Genomic DNA, 15,354 nt, shown 5'->3' with positions numbered 1-15,354 from the left:
TTGCTGCATCAAGTTCCGCCAATCTCAGTTCGAACTTGCGGAATGACAATACTGCTTGCTACACATTGACCCGGGAAAGCCACCCCTGAGTCTGCACGCTCTGTTTTTTTTTTCTCAAGAGGGTCCTGCTCCATTGCGATGTTTGGCCAGCACCGATGACATCGATTGCGTTTAGTTGTTCGAGGAAAGCAGAGAACCCGGAGGAAACCCGTGCAGAACAAGGTGGGTGCTTACAAACTCCACGCAGAAAGGCGTCCCGAGTTGGGAATCGAACCCAGGGTGTTCTTGCCGCGGGGCACGAGTGGCGCCACGCTCGGCAGAAGCTACCACACCCATGGAGTGTGGGCTCAGCACAGTCACGAATCATTATCATTGAATCCATGCAGTGCCGGGCACGGCACGGGTTCAACACGACGGAGATAAATTACAAAGTCAGCCTTCACGGCCACTCTCCCGCGTTATTAACACCTACCACAGGACACCGCGAATTGCCAGCACACCTACCTACCTAGCTAGGCGACTAAACGAACCGTCGTACCGAATAGAACGCTGTAAAAAGCTCGCCGTGAAGGTGAGAATCGCCGCGCTTGCGACGAGAATGACTTGGTGAGGACCTCTGCGGCACGGAGAGGCGTCGCGCAGGACCGCGGCTCTGCGCTTGGCCTCTCGCCACTCGCCGTTGCTGGAGGCACCACTCGGAGGGGTTGGGGCCGGTGGCTTTGTGACTGGGCTCGGTATCCGCTCCGGCAGTGCCGCGGCCGCCGTGACATTGTCCGGCGGGTGGCGGCGCGCTTTGCCACTTGTCGCGGAGGTTCAGGGTTTGATCCCGCAAGGCGGCACCGGTTGACGCTGCTGCGGGCGTGAGCAGTGTGAACTGGAGTAAAATAGTCCGCGCGATCCGCTTAACGGCGGGCGTTAAAGATCTAGCGACGTATTTGGAACAGCGCAGGCCGTGGCGCACCGGGGTCACGGTCCAAATTTGCCAGATATGAAAAATGTCTCCTGCAAACTATCCAACTGAGATCACACACAACAACAGCAGCAGCAACAACATCGCCCACCCCCCCCCCCCCCCCCACGACTGTGAAACTACCACAGCCTGCATCTACGACACACAGCGGCACTTGCCGGTGTGAGCCTTTTGCTCTGTAAGAACGGCGCGATTTCCAAATGTGCTCGACGATTATGAGCGTTGCTGTTGTTGTTGCTGTTTCTGTGCGCGAGGCGTTGAGGGCTGGGTATGGAGACGTATCGAGCGGCCTCCTCTTGGGCAGCAAAGGCCGAGCCGCCGAGCAAGGGCCGCGGGCAGTGACGGCACAGAGGCGGGCCCCCAGAGCCGGTCTGCATCGTCGCTGCTGCCCGGCACAGCGGGAGGGCGCGAGCCTGCGGACTTGTCTGTGGCAGGGCAACGAGGATCGCTGGAACTCTAGATCGACGTCGTCATCACTCTGAGATCTCGTTTTCTCCGCTGGCTTCGGGTTCACGCTCACACCACGGCGCGAACCCTTCGTGTCAGTGAACGGCGGTGAAACGGGTATCAAGGAGCTACTTCTGAGGTCCCCTTCTCAAGCGACTCCCGGTCCCACGCAATAAAGGGGATGGTGAAGCCGACGTTCCCCGATCCTCCGAGCTGCTGGAATGTATCCACGTCGCATTGGAGCCAGAGCGGCTGCGGTGGCTCCCGTAAAAAGAACGCAAAGCCGCCAGAGACTCCTCGAGCAAAGGCCGGGGGATGCAGAGGAACCCCCATCCCACCCATCCCCCCGTCTCTCAATTCCCCGCAACGGCGGCGTGAACAACCCCGCTGGGGCCTGTCGGGTCTGCAAGCGTCCGCCTCGCATGCGGGCCACGCGCTCTTTGGTGACGCAACCGGGCCGACTGAAGAATAGAACCGGCGAGCCGTTCCCGCTGACCCCCCCGCACCACCACCCCCGGCGTGAGCTCGCGGCAGAGGTGAACTTCGGGTTGGGGGGCGGGGGGGAGACTGCACGGGGAGCAGGGGGGGGGGGGGGTCACGCGTGGAAACATTTTCGCCGCCGTGAGCTGCGGCGACAAAAAACACTTGAGCTCGGTGAAACGAACGTAAGCGTTTGTTGATGTTTCTTTGACAGTTGCTGTACATTTGTTATGCAGACGAAGTGTGCAAAATTACAGCACCCACCCCCCCGCAGCATCGCCCCACACCCTTGCATTGTAGTTCATGACAGCCACTTTGCATCCCGCCGACCGACGGAGGTCTCTCCCACGCCATATGGTTCACGGGAAGGGGGGGGGGGGGCTTTCGACCGTACTTCACCACGCCGGTCAGCGCGGGTTGAAGGGAGGAGGGGGAATCGAACGAGGTTCGCAGCTCAGCGCGCCAACCGCTTGTCCCGCCGCTCCACCGGGGACCGTTAACTACGCCGGATTCATCGACGTCTCGGTTGCGAATAATGAGAGAGGCGTTGCGGTGGGTAGTAACGGACACATGGCGTCACGTCGCAAGTCGTGGCGCTCGGAAGGGTCGATCACGGTCGACCGTGGGGTCTGGCAGAAGGAAGGAAGCGATGGCGAAGCTGCGGCCCCACTAGCGGCTCACCCCATGTTCCCACGTTTACCCCGTCGACCCGAACGACCCCCACGTTCCCCACCCCTCCCCCCCACCCTCGGCGCGCTGCCGTACCGCGCGTTGGCATCGCCGTCACGCAGGCCTCACCGCACCCACGCCAGGTGCCCGCGGAGCAGATGACACAATCGTTCGCTCGCGACGAGCCGAGAGAGAGAGAGTCGGTGCAACTCTGGCAGCTCTCCTTAAAACGGATGAACAAATGGTGGTGACGATGATGATAATAACACTTCAGGATAAGGCATTTCTTCAGAGTAGAGAGCGAATGCGAGTTGCGATTCACAGTCGCGAGGCTCCGGCGTCCTGCAAAGCCACGCGGGAGACCGCGACGACCGCGTCGTGGTCGGCCAGTGCCCACCTCTCTGTCTCTCTCTCTCTCCGCTCTGAAGGGGCCGCTGCCCCGGGCATGCCCCTCGCCCCGCCGTGCGGCGAGGAAGCTGCCCTCCGTCGACCGCGGCGGGGACAGCGCTTGCGTGCCCCGAGCCACCCGTTGCGCGTCTCGGCGGCATTGCGTTGAAAGCGGGTGGGGGGTAGCGAGGTGGGGGGGGGCGGACTCAGTTGACGCCGAGCTCGTGTCCGTCCTCCATGAAGCGAGCGAAGCGGTGGCTCAGCGTGGCCTCCAGCGTCCGCGACGGCTCCGTGCCCACGCCGTACGCCGTCATGGCCGGCATCTCCTCCTCGTCCGCGTCGTCCTCCTCCTCCTCCCTGCGCTCGCGCCCGGGGCTGGGCCCGCGCGGCTCCTCCTGGAGGCACGGCGGGCTCCCGGTGCCGCTGCTGCCGCTGTCGCCACCTCCGCCGTCGTCGCCGCGGTCGTCGCCGCGGTCGTCGTCGCCGCTCCCCGCGTCCTCGCGAGCGTCCGGGGCGGCGGCGAGATCGTCCAAGCCGGTGCCGGCCAGTGACAAGGCCAGCCGAGGCGGAGGCATTGACGTGGGCGGCACCGCCGACCCGGCCACGACCCCGACGCGCTCCGCGGCGCTCGGCCCGCCGGCGAGGCGCAGGAACGCCGGGGGAGCTCCTCCTCCTCCGACGCCGCCCAACGACAAGAACGCGCCGGGCGGCGCCGGGCCTCCGTTCTGGATGACGGAGATCTCGTTCGGCTTGAGGGCCGACGCCGCCGCCCCCCCCGGTGGCGCGGGGCCATGGTGCTGGGCGGCCATCGCGCCGTTGGCCATGGCGGCCGCGGCCGCGTACTGGTTCCAGAAGGCGGCATCCGTGGCGGCCTGGCGCGCCGCGTGGAACTCCTTCAGCTGGAAGACGTCCGGGAACTTGGAGGCGTCGGCGGCACCGCCGAGGAGGGCGGCGGCGGGGGAGTCGAGGGAGAGGCGGCGGCCTCGCCTCTGCGGGGCGCTGTTCCACATGTGCGTCCCCATGTGCACCTGCGGGGCGGCGGCACGCGCGTTAGGCACGCATGCACGGGCGGGACCGCTCGGCCGCACGCAAACGCAAGCCGACCCTCGCCGGCCCGCCACCCGACGCGTCCCTCCTCCCCCGTCCCTGCCCATCCCCGCTCCCCATCCCCCGCGAGCGCGACACGGGCCCGCCCGCCCGCCCGCGCCCCCTGCCCTGGCCCGCACGCACCTTGAGGTTGCCCTTGGTGGTGAAGGCTCGTCCGCACACGTTGCAGGCGAAGGGCTTCTCCCCGGTGTGCGTGCGCTCGTGGATCTGCAGGGCGCTCGACGACGAGAACGGCTTGCCGCACGTCAGGCACGTGTGCTGCTTGCTGGAGCGGCGCGGCGCGGTCGGCGGAGGGGGGCCCTGCGGCGGCGGCTGGTGGTGGTGCTGGTGGTGCGAGTGGTGCGGGTGGTGGTGGTGCTGGTGGTGGTGGTGCTGCTGGTGGTGCGGGTGGGGGTGCGGGTGGGAGTGAGAGGGGTGCAGGCCTCCTAGCGGGGGCAGGCTGTGAGCGGAGCCTGGGCCCCCATCTCGACCGCTCAGCCTCAGGAAGGACTCCTCCATCTTGAAGAAGGCGGGCGAAGGCATGAACTTGAGGCCTGGTGAAAGCACGGATGCGGGGAAAGACAGCGACCTCACTCAGGGATTGAGCTTGGGTAATGAAACGTGCACGCACACACGCACCTACACGCGTGCAATCACACCCACATTTGTGTAACTCGGGATACGTGCCTTTAAAATAACAAAGAGATCCCCTGTATAACCTTAAGAGACTGTTGGGGCAAGTGCCATTAGCGACCATCTAAAAGGCCAGAACGGCACCCGAGGGGGTGGGTGGTCAGCAGCATGCCCGGCCGCCTTTGTTTCCCTAGTGGCGATGTTTTTTGTACCACACCAGGTACTCATTTGAGGCTGAATCGACCTAGGGGAGGCTCAGGACCGGTTCAGATAATCGTCACTGATGTTGGCCGTGAGCGGGAACCCGGGAACCCGGGCCGCCTGGTTAGTAACGCAGCGCGCTATCCACTACACACACACACACAACGCATGCACTGAACACAAACACACACGACAACAATTGCCACGTTACGTATGTATGTATATTGAACTTTTCCACCATGCGTAGCCAACCGTGCTAATCGGAGATGTACGCCGCGTGACAATTTATTTGTTGGAGGGTTCTTTATGACACAAATCTGGTCGGATAAAAAAGTGGCCTTGCCCAAAATTCTAGTTGTTAATCATTGGCTGTGAGAACCACAAAGCATTAAGTCGACGTGCGCTGCCCAAAAGCCTCGCCAGATGGGAGCACAGGTGACAGTGGCGTCGGCGCGTCGCCCCGACCCACCTTGCTCCTTGAAGGGCAGCAGCATGCTGAGCGCGTCGTCACGGAACATCATCTTGCCGAAGCCAGCGGGGAGGAAGCCGAACGAGGCATCGCTCAAGAAGGGCGGCGAGCGCTTCTCCTCCGGCTCGGGCTTCACTCTCACCACCGGCGCCGGCGCCGGCTTCTCGTCGGCCGCGTGCGGAGCGAACGGCGCCGCCTTCCCGATGTCGGCCGTCGCCCAGTGCAGGCTCGGGGGCGACAGCACGTGGAAGGAAGACGCCGACTCGGGCGTCGCCGGACTCCCGCCGCCCCGGTGATCTTCCGCCCCCACTTCTCCGCCACCATCGTCGTTGTCGTCGGCGCCGTCGTTGTCGTCGTTGTCCCGGGACTGCCGGTTCAGCGCCGACTCCACCAGCCTCATCTGGTTCTCGAGCGTCGCCAGGCCCGGGGCGGCGGCGGACGACGCTGGCCGCGGCGGCGGCGTCCTCTCGGCCGGCGAGGATGCGGGGCCCTGGCCCGCGTCCTCGCCGCACTCCTCCGCCTCCATGTCGTCCGCGTCTCCGCCGAGGCTCTCCGCGTCGTCGCGGTCCTCGAAGGGCGAGCGGGCGTCGCCGGGCTCGGGCAGTGGGTTGAGCGGGATCTGGCCGCCCACGTGCATGCGCACGTGCTGCTGCAGCACCACGGCGTCGGAGAAGCCCTTCTGGCAGATGGGGCACGAGTGCAGGGCGTGCAGCGGCGACGGCTTGGCGCGGTGGACGTCGTGGTGCGTCTTGAGGTTTCCCTTGGTGGTGAAGGCGCGGCCGCACACCTTGCACTTGTGCGGCCGCTCGCCCGTGTGCGTGCGGTGGTGCATTTTGAGCGCGCTTGGGCAGCTGAGCACGCGGTGGCACACGCCGCACCGGTTGGGGTCGCCCGTCGCCTCGCGGTCGATGGTCTCCACGAGCCTCTGCAGCTTGGACGTCTCCGAGGCGTGCGCCGCGTCCAGGTAGCTCTCGCTCACGAACGGAAACTTGCATTCGAACGCCTCTGACGAGACGGACAGGAAGCGGGCGGCGGCCGACGGCTCGTCGCGGGCCGGCCTGGCGGCCGCGGGGCCTCCCGGCGGCATGCCCGGCGGGTCGTCCTCCTCCTCGTCGTCGTGCCGCGCCGCGTCTGATTCCTGACCGCGGCGGCCCGGCGACCCCGAAGCCCGGTCGCCGCCCCGCGGTGGCGAATCGAGGCCCGTGGCCGCGTCGCTCACGGGAGGGGAGAGCGTGCGGGGGCAGCCGCCGCGGGTGCCAGGGGAGCCGGGCCGGTCCTGCTGCTGCTGCTGCTGCAGCGGCGGCGGGCCCAGCTTGGTCTCCGCCAGCCAGAGCGACGGGGAGGACGAGGAGGAGCTGCCAGAGGGCGGCTCGGGCGGCACGGACATCCCGTAGGGGATGCCCGTGCTCGTCTGCACGCCATCCAGGTGCTCGGGCACGGGGAAGGGGTTCATCTGGATGTGCGGGTAGCGATCCTTGTGCCGCTGGAAGTGGACCTTGAGGTTGCCCTTGGTGGAGAAGCGGTTGCCGCAGATGTTGCACTTGAAGGGGCGCTCGCCCGTGTGCGAGCGCAGGTGGATCTGCAGTGCGCTCTCGCTGCCGAACACCTTCGAGCAGAACTTGCACTTGTGGCGGAAGAAGCTCTCCTCCGCCGCAGCCTTCGCCTCCGCCGAGCCCTTGACGGCCACCGCGGGGGCCTTGGCGTTGCCAACGAGCTTTGACAGCGAGTTGTCGGTGACCATCGCCACCGCCGCCATGCCGCTGAGCGGGCTGGGGAAGATCGCGCCCGAGTTCGCGAAGGACCGCGTCAGCTGGGGGCCGAACAGGCCCAGGCCGGAGGAGGCGCCGAACAGGCCGAGTCCGTGGCCGAGGGAGGCCGCGGAGGCGAGGCCCGCGCGGGGGCTCAGGGGCCGCGAGGAGGCCGCGCCGCCGCCGCCGCCGGCGCTGCTGCTCGTGCCGACCGGCGAGCCGGCGCGGCGCGACCGGGCGCTCTGCGGTGTCGCCGCCCCGGGGCCCGCGCCGTCGGCGGCGCCGACGCTCCGAGGCGCCGGCTGCCGGGAGCTGGGGAAGCTGGCGTGCTGGCTCGCCACGGCGTGCGCCTCCGACACGCGCCGGCCCGGGTGCGACGCCGGGGACGCGTGGGCCGCGAGGCCGAGCGACTCGGAGGGCCGCCGGCCCAGCAGCTCGGAGGCCAGGGCCACGTGGCCGGCCAGCGCCTGCGAGTCCGAGAGCCGCCGGCTGATCTGCGACGACAGCGCCATGACGGGACCCACGTGCAGCGACCCGAACACGCTGTGCGGCGCCAGCAGCGCCAGCTGGCCTCTCAGCTGCTCCAGCAGGTGCAGCTGGTGCATCTGCTGCTGCTGCAGGGCGGTCAGCTGCTCCAGGATGAGTGGGAACGTCATGGTGGCGCCGGGGCCGGCGGCCGCGGCCGATGCGACGCCGCGGTCCGCGTCCTCGTCGGCGGAGTCCGTCTCGCCGGCGCACGGCTCCGAGATCTGCGCCACCGCCACCCTCGTGCCCAGCAGTGCCTCCAGGGTGACGCCGCCGCCGCCGCCGGCCCCACGTCTGGACGCCGACGCCGGCGCCGCCGGCGGCGCCGTCACCTCCGCTCCTCCGTCCACCTCCATCTTCTCCTCCGCGTCGCCCCCCCGCCCCTCGCCGTCGTCAGTCTCCTCCAGCTCGTCGTCGCGCCCCTCCCCCTCCTCCCCCTCCTCTTCCTCCTCCTCCTCCTCCCCGCACCCGTTGTCCTCGTCGCCGCCGCCCTTCCGCTCCTCCTCCTCCTCCTCATCGTCTGGACCGCCTGTTTCACCGCGGCCGGGTGCCGCCCCTGCCGCCGTGGCCTGGCCGCCGAGGGCCTCAGCGAGGGCGGCGTCAGGGCCGGGCGGAGCCTCCGCGGGGGGCGGGCGGCGCGAGGCCGAGCAGGCCAGGCGGTGGCGCAGGAAGTCGGAGAGGTCGGCGATCTCCGTGCCGCACGCCCCGCACGCATGGGCACCGCCGCCGCCGCCCCCCAGCACCGGCGCCGCCACCGCCGGCGCTGCCGCCGCCGCCGGTTCCGAAGCGGCGCCGCACAGCGATGGCGGCGGCGGCGGCGGGAGCGGCGACGACGACGACGGAGGGTCGTCCTCCATCACCACATCTGCGGCACAGCGACGGCACGGGGAGCGTGAGCGCGGTGGTGGATGATGGCGATGATCAATGCTGTCGTCATAACTCTCACTCTGTCACCATTGCTGCTTTGGGAGGCTTTCATCCAACGCAACGCTCACCGACTCACCGCTCACCGTCGCACCGCTCACCGACGCAACACTCACTGATGCAGTGCTCACCAACGCAACACTCACTGATGCACAGGGCTCACGATCAGCCACTCGTTCACGTGCACAGCACTGAACGTCGAGCGACCAGCAACAGGCAGCACTGTTAACGTATTGCTTGGATTTAGCAAGCTTAGAGGAGATTTGGACAAGAGTCAATGTCCTGTTGTAGGGAATAGTGGATTGCAGTTCATGGGGAAATAGCAGAACCACTTGGGAGCCACAGGGGAGCCACCGGGGAGCCACAGGGGAGCCACCGGGGAGCCAGGCAGCCATCTGGCTCCATCACCGCGCTGCGCTGGTGTGGAGCGCGTCGTACAGGTGCCAGTGGCCGTCGGCACGCGGCTCATTCCATCCCCATTACTCTGTCCCAGGTCATCATCCGTGATGTCGCACCAGCTGTTAACGTTTTAAGAAATGTATTAACCTTTAATAATGAAAATAATCTAATCAGGCTTACCATTACGGCCCAGATGAAGGTTAGTGACACATCTGTCAATATATTTTACTAACATCGCCTGTTAATATCTTTTCCTAATTGCTTAAACATGCGCCAACGGATCGATGGTTTCAAATTTGATAAATAAAGGGCAATTGATCCATATATTTTTTTCTCATTACCCTACACTCAGACACACTTGCCCCATCATCCCAGGTCAATTATTGGGCAATCCAAAAAAATAAATGGCGCAATAAACAAATGAAAGTGCGCACGACGAACGATCTTCGATAAAGTGCATCCTCAGGGCGGCGCGCGTTGCACCCCAGCGCTGTTCGCGAGCCCAGCCAAGGACGCGGCGGCACGCGGTGGCCTGCTCACGACGACGGCCGCGGGGTGGTTCCACGCTCTCGGCCGAGTCGACCGAAGGGCGGACCGAGCCAGGTTCACGTTGTAGGGTTTGAGCCGCATTGGCGAGATGTTAGCTATCTCGCTCGGGTACAGGAGGTCGTGGGTTCGATTACAGCCCTGACGCCCGTGGTATATTTGGAGTTTGTATGTTTCTCTCTCCCTCCCCGTGGCCGCGTGGATTTTTCTCCAGGTCCTCCGGTTTGTCCTTCCACATTAAGAATCGACGTGCGTTTAGAGTTTAGAAATGTCCACGTGATAAGCCACTTCGTTGAAATATCAATTGTGGCCAGGTCCCTTCCCAGAAAGAGCTGTAAAATAAAAAAAAAATGTTTAGTTGAGATGGTGCAATTGCCACGTGGGGCTTGTTTCCTAACTCTCTGTGCACCGGGCCACCGTGCAAAATTCGGCTGTCAATTATTACTCCAACGGAGCTTCCCCCCTTGGCATCGTCACCATGAAACCCCACGCGACCTGAATTCCACGCAATCACGGAGAGCTGCGAATGCCCCCCACATCTCCGGATCTCCGTGCACTTTGGGCAAACGTCGACAAGGAGCAGCCGCTCCGTGCCGCGCGCCGCAGCGACGTTCTCTGCGCGACGCTCTCTCCATCGCGGTTAAACGCCACTCCCCTGTGTGGCCCTTCACTTCTGCGATAAAATGTCAAAGGTGCGGCCATGTACATCAATGTATCGCTCAGGCCGTCCTCGTCGGAATGACCTCCAACGAGAGGAAGCCCCAGAGAGAGCCCCTCTAGCCTTCTGCGAGGGAGGAGCGATAGCAGCTATTGGGCCTTCTTGCTTCCACGGTGGCCAGGTGTCCTGGAAGGAAAGGTGGGTGTACCCGCACTTTACCCCACCACACGGGACCGACCCAAGTTTTACTAACTAAATGGACAGAGGTGAGGACAGTGAAACATGAAAAAAACATCCCTCCATCGATTTCAGATGGAATCGACCTGGCGAGTTGTGCATCGGAAGTCCAGGGTGCTGACAGTCACCCCACCGTAGGAGCAGCAGCGGCGTAGTAAACTACATTACCAGTGGTATAGTAAACTACATTATCAGTGGTGTAGTAACTACATTATCAGTGGTGTAGTAACTACATTATCAGTGGTGTAGTAAACTACATTATCAGTGGTGTAGTAACTACACTATCAGTGGTGTAGTAACTACATTATCAGTGGTGTAGTAAACTACATTATCAGCGGTGTAGTAACTACATTATCAGTGGTGTAGTAACTACATTATCAGTGGTGTAGTGACTACATTATCAGTGGTGTAGTAAACTACATTATCAGTGGTGTAGTAAACTACATTATCAGTGGTGTAGTAACTACATTATCAGTGGTGTAGTAATCTACATTATCAGTGGTGTAGTAACTACATTACCAGTGGTGTAGTAACTACATTATCAGTGGCGTAGTAACTACATTATCAGTGGTGTAGTAACTACATTATCAGTGGTGTAGTAAACTACATTATCAGTGGTGTAGTAACTACATTATCAGTGGTGTAGTAATCTACATTATCAGTGGCGTAGTAACTACATTATCAGTGGTGTAGTAACTACATTATCAGTGGTGTAGTAAACTACATTATCAGTGGCGTAGTAACTACATTATCAGTGGTGTAGTAACGACATTATCAGTGGTGTAGTAACTACATTATCAGTGAGTAGAAACTACATTATCAGTGGTGTAGTAACTACATTCTCAGTGGCGTAGTAACTACATTATCAGTGGCGTAGTAACTACATTATCAGTGGTGTAGTAACTACATTATCAGTGGTGTAGTGACTACATTATCAGTGGTTTAGTAACTACATTATCAGTGGTGTAGTAACTACATTATCAGTGGTGTAGTAACTACATTATCAGTGGTGTAGTAACTACATTATCAGTGGTGTAGTAACTACATTATCAGTGGCGTAGTAACTACATTATCAGTGGTGTAGTAACTACATTATCAGTGGTGTAGTAACTACATTATCAGTGGTGTAGTGACTACATTATCAGTGGTGTAGTAACTACATTATCAGTGGCGTAGTAACTACATTATCAGTGGTGCAGTAACTACATTATCAGTGGTGTAGTAACTACATTATCAGTGGTGTAGTAACTACATTATCAGTGGCGTAGTAACTACATTATCAGTGGCGTAGTAAACTACATTATCAGTGGTGTAGTAACTACATTATCAGTGGTGTAGTAATCTACATTATCAGTGGTGTAGTAACTACATTATTAGTGGTGTAGTAACTACATTATCAGTGGTGTAGTAACTACATTATCAGTGGTGTAGTAAACTACATTATCAGTGGTGTAGTAACTACATTATCAGTGGTGTAGTAACTACATTATCAGTGGTGTAGTAACTACATTATCAGTGGTGTAGTAAACTACATTATCAGTGGTGTAGTAACTACATTCTCAGTGGTGTAGTAACTACATTATCAGTGGCGTAGTAACTACATTATCAGTGGTGTAGTAACGACATTATCAGTGGTGTAGTAACTACATTATCAGTAAGTAGAAACTACATTATCAGTGGTGTAGTAACTACATTCTCAGTGGCGTAGTAACTACATTATCAGTGGCGTAGTAACTACATTATCAGTGGTGTAGTAACTACATTCTCAGTGGTGTAGTAACTACATTATCAGTGGCGTAGTAACTACATTATCAGTGGTGTAGTAACTACATTATCAGTGGTGTAGTAACTACATTATCAGTGGTGTAGTAAACTACATTATCAGTGGTGTAGTAACTACATTCTCAGTGGTGTAGTAACTACATTATCAGTGGTGTAGTAATATACATTATCAGTGGTGTAGTAACTACATTATCAGTGGTGTAGTAAACTACATTATCAGTGGTGTAGTAACTACATTCTCAGTGGTGTAGTAACTACATTATCAGTGGCGTAGTAACTACATTATCAGTGGTGTAGTAACGACATTATCAGTGGTGTAGTAACTACATTATCAGTAAGTAGAAACTACATTATCAGTGGTGTAGTAACTACATTCTCAGTGGCGTAGTAACTACATTATCAGTGGCGTAGTAACTACATTATCAGTGGTGTAGTAACTACATTCTCAGTGGTGTAGTAACTACATTATCAGTGGCGTAGTAACTACATTATCAGTGGTGTAGTAACTACATTATCAGTGGTGTAGTAACTACATTATCAGTGGTGTAGTAACTACATTATCAGTGGTGTAGTAAACTACATTATCAGTGGTGTAGTAACTACATTCTCAGTGGTGTAGTAACTACATTATCAGTGGCGTAGTAACTACATTATCAGTGGTGTAGTAACGACATTATCAGTGGTGTAGTAACTACATTATCAGTAAGTAGAAACTACATTATCAGTGGTGTAGTAACTACATTCTCAGTGGCGTAGTAACTACATTATCAGTGGCGTAGTAACTACATTATCAGTGGTGTAGTAACTACATTATCAGTGGTGTAGTAACTACATTATCAGTGGTGTAGTGACTACATTATCAGTGGTTTAGTAACTACATTATCAGTGGTGTAGTAACTACATTATCAGTGGCGTAGTAACTACATTTTCAGTGGTGTAGTAACTACATTATCAGTGGTGTAGTGACTACATTATCAGTGGTGTAGTAACTACATTCTCAGTGGTGTAGTAACTACATTATCAGTGGCGTAGTAACTACATTATCAGTGGTGTAGTAACTACATTATCACTGGTGTAGTAACTACATTATCAGTGGTGTAGTAACTACATTATCAGTGGTGTAGTAACTACATTATCAGTGGTGTAGTGACTACATTATCAGTGGTGTAGTAACGACATTATAAGCTCAGGTTGGTGCGGTATCATTGGTCAGGTGGGGGGGTCTCAATATTTGATGTCTCGCACGGCCGCACCTGGAGGCTGTTATAGATCGCGGCTGCTCTTGCCTAATCGCGTCCCCATTACGCTCACGGTCTCGAGCATTTACTGCTGTCGGGGCACTCCGTCTTCGCAAAACAAGTTGTTGTTCTTTGACACTGCTGCTGCTGCTGCTGCTGAAAACATATCGCGTGGTGGTTGTCAAGGCGGCCTTCGACTCAAAGCTTTGGCCAGCAGGGGGGGGGAGGTGGGGGATAAGGCCCCCCCTACCCCCCCTACCTCCCTACCCCCCCCTACCCCCCTACCCCCCCTACCCCCACGCTCGTTCCGCTACGAGGTGTGTGGTAGTCACACGCGGTGGTGCACGTGGAGGAGTCAATGTTGTGGCCGCTGCGTTTTGACGGAGGCTTCTGCGTTAGCGGGGGACTCGGGGGGGGGGGCAGAACGGAGTCCCGTTCGCAACGAGTGAGAGGCATCAATGGGGCGGCGGGGGGTGTGGGCAGAGGTGGAGGAGGAATCTGCAACGAAGCGAGGAGGGCCGAGTCTCGCTTCGTACGGTGCGAAAGAAGTTCAACACGTACGAGCGGCGTGGCTCGGCGCGGCGACGGAGCGAAATGGAAATCAGTGCAAAAACAACGTCGGCGTCGGCGCGTGAAAAAAGCGGAAAATATTCCACGGACGTGAACCAAGGCTCGACAATGCAACTCTCCCGCAGCGCAAGTCGGCTCGGGCAAGATGAGCGGCCACCCCGATCGGAGCGCAGCAGCAGCACGACCGCAGAGTCGAGCTCAGCAGAGCGACGCCCGGCAAGACGCGCGCCGTGAAGACGCGCGCCGTGAAGACGCGCGGTCCGCTCCGTCATAGCCTGCAGCTGCCGCTCTCCCTTCTCACCAGCACCACCACCACCACCAGCACCAACAGCACCACCACCAGCACCACCACCAGCACCACCACCAGCACCACCACCACCAGCACCACCACCAGCACCACCACCACCAGCACCACTAGCACCACCACCAGCACCATCACTATCACCAGCACCACCATCACCATCACCACTAGCACCACCACCAGCACCACCACCAGCACGACCTCCACCACCAGCACCACCACCAGCACCACCACCAACACCACCAGCACCACTAGCACCACCACCAGCACCACCACCAGCACCACCACCAGCACCACCAGCACCACCAGCACCACCACCAACACCACCAGCACCACCAGCACCACCACCAGCACCACCACCAACACCACCAGCACCACCACCAACACCACCAGCACCACCACCAGCACCACCACCAGCACCACCACCACCACTAGCACCACCACCAGCACCACCACCAACACCACCAGCACCACTAGCACCACCACCAGCACCACCACCAACACCACCAGCACCACCAGCACCACCACCAGCACCACCACCAGCACCACCTCCCCACTCGCTACTCCCCGTGCTGCTTCATCTCTCGCAGCGGCAGTGAGCCGCTCCCAGCAGCTCCCCATGCGTTTGTGCCCCCCCCCCCCTTCAACCCCCCTCCCCCCCCCCCTGGTCACCGCATCGATTGCGAGTTTTCGGGGCGTGCGCCCGCGACAATCAGCGCCTTCGATCGGCTCATTAAGCGGCCCGGCAAAGCGGCCGATCGCGCTGCCTTCGATTCGCGCGGCCCAAGTGGCGCGCGCGGGTTCACGCGGAGCGGCGGCGGCGGTGGTGGCGGTGGCTCAATTAGGAGTCATTTCTGGAAGCGCGACTCGGCCCTCCTCGGTTTGTTACGGATTCCACCTCCTCCTCCTCCACCTCCTCCTCCACCCCTGGCCCGCATCTCCGCTCGCCTATTAATGACTCGGAATCGAAGAGAGAGAGAGAGCGCGCGGGCCATTAGAGGAGTGATCTGTGCGTCCGTGGCTTTGCATGAGTGAGTGTGGTTGTGTGAGTGTGTGAGAGTGTGTGAGCGTGTGTGAGAGTGTG

At 59.5% G+C, this 15,354-nt stretch overlaps 1 protein-coding gene across 1 annotated transcript in view; it reads right to left on the bottom strand.

Annotated features, from left to right (window-relative positions):
• Positions 1–3,159: 3,159 nt before the first annotated feature.
• The window catches only part of LOC144732369 (sal-like protein 3), an 80,443-nt gene continuing 68,248 nt past the window's right edge, over positions 3,160–15,354 (bottom strand). Inside the window, exons 2-4 of the mRNA XM_078613857.1 lie at positions 5,343–8,480; positions 4,184–4,593; positions 3,160–3,981 (exon numbers count right to left, since the gene is read on the bottom strand). Coding sequence (XP_078469983.1) covers positions 3,160–3,981; positions 4,184–4,593; positions 5,343–8,480 — 4,370 coding nt within the window. The remainder of the gene's footprint in view (positions 3,982–4,183; positions 4,594–5,342; positions 8,481–15,354) is intronic.

The sequence above is a fragment of the Lampetra planeri genome, chromosome 42 (genome assembly GCF_965212315.1).
Source record: "Lampetra planeri chromosome 42, kcLamPlan1.2.h2, whole genome shotgun sequence".
NCBI classification, from domain to species: Eukaryota; Metazoa; Chordata; class Hyperoartia; order Petromyzontiformes; family Petromyzontidae; genus Lampetra; species Lampetra planeri.
This window is presented reverse-complemented; position numbering and strand designations above follow the sequence as displayed.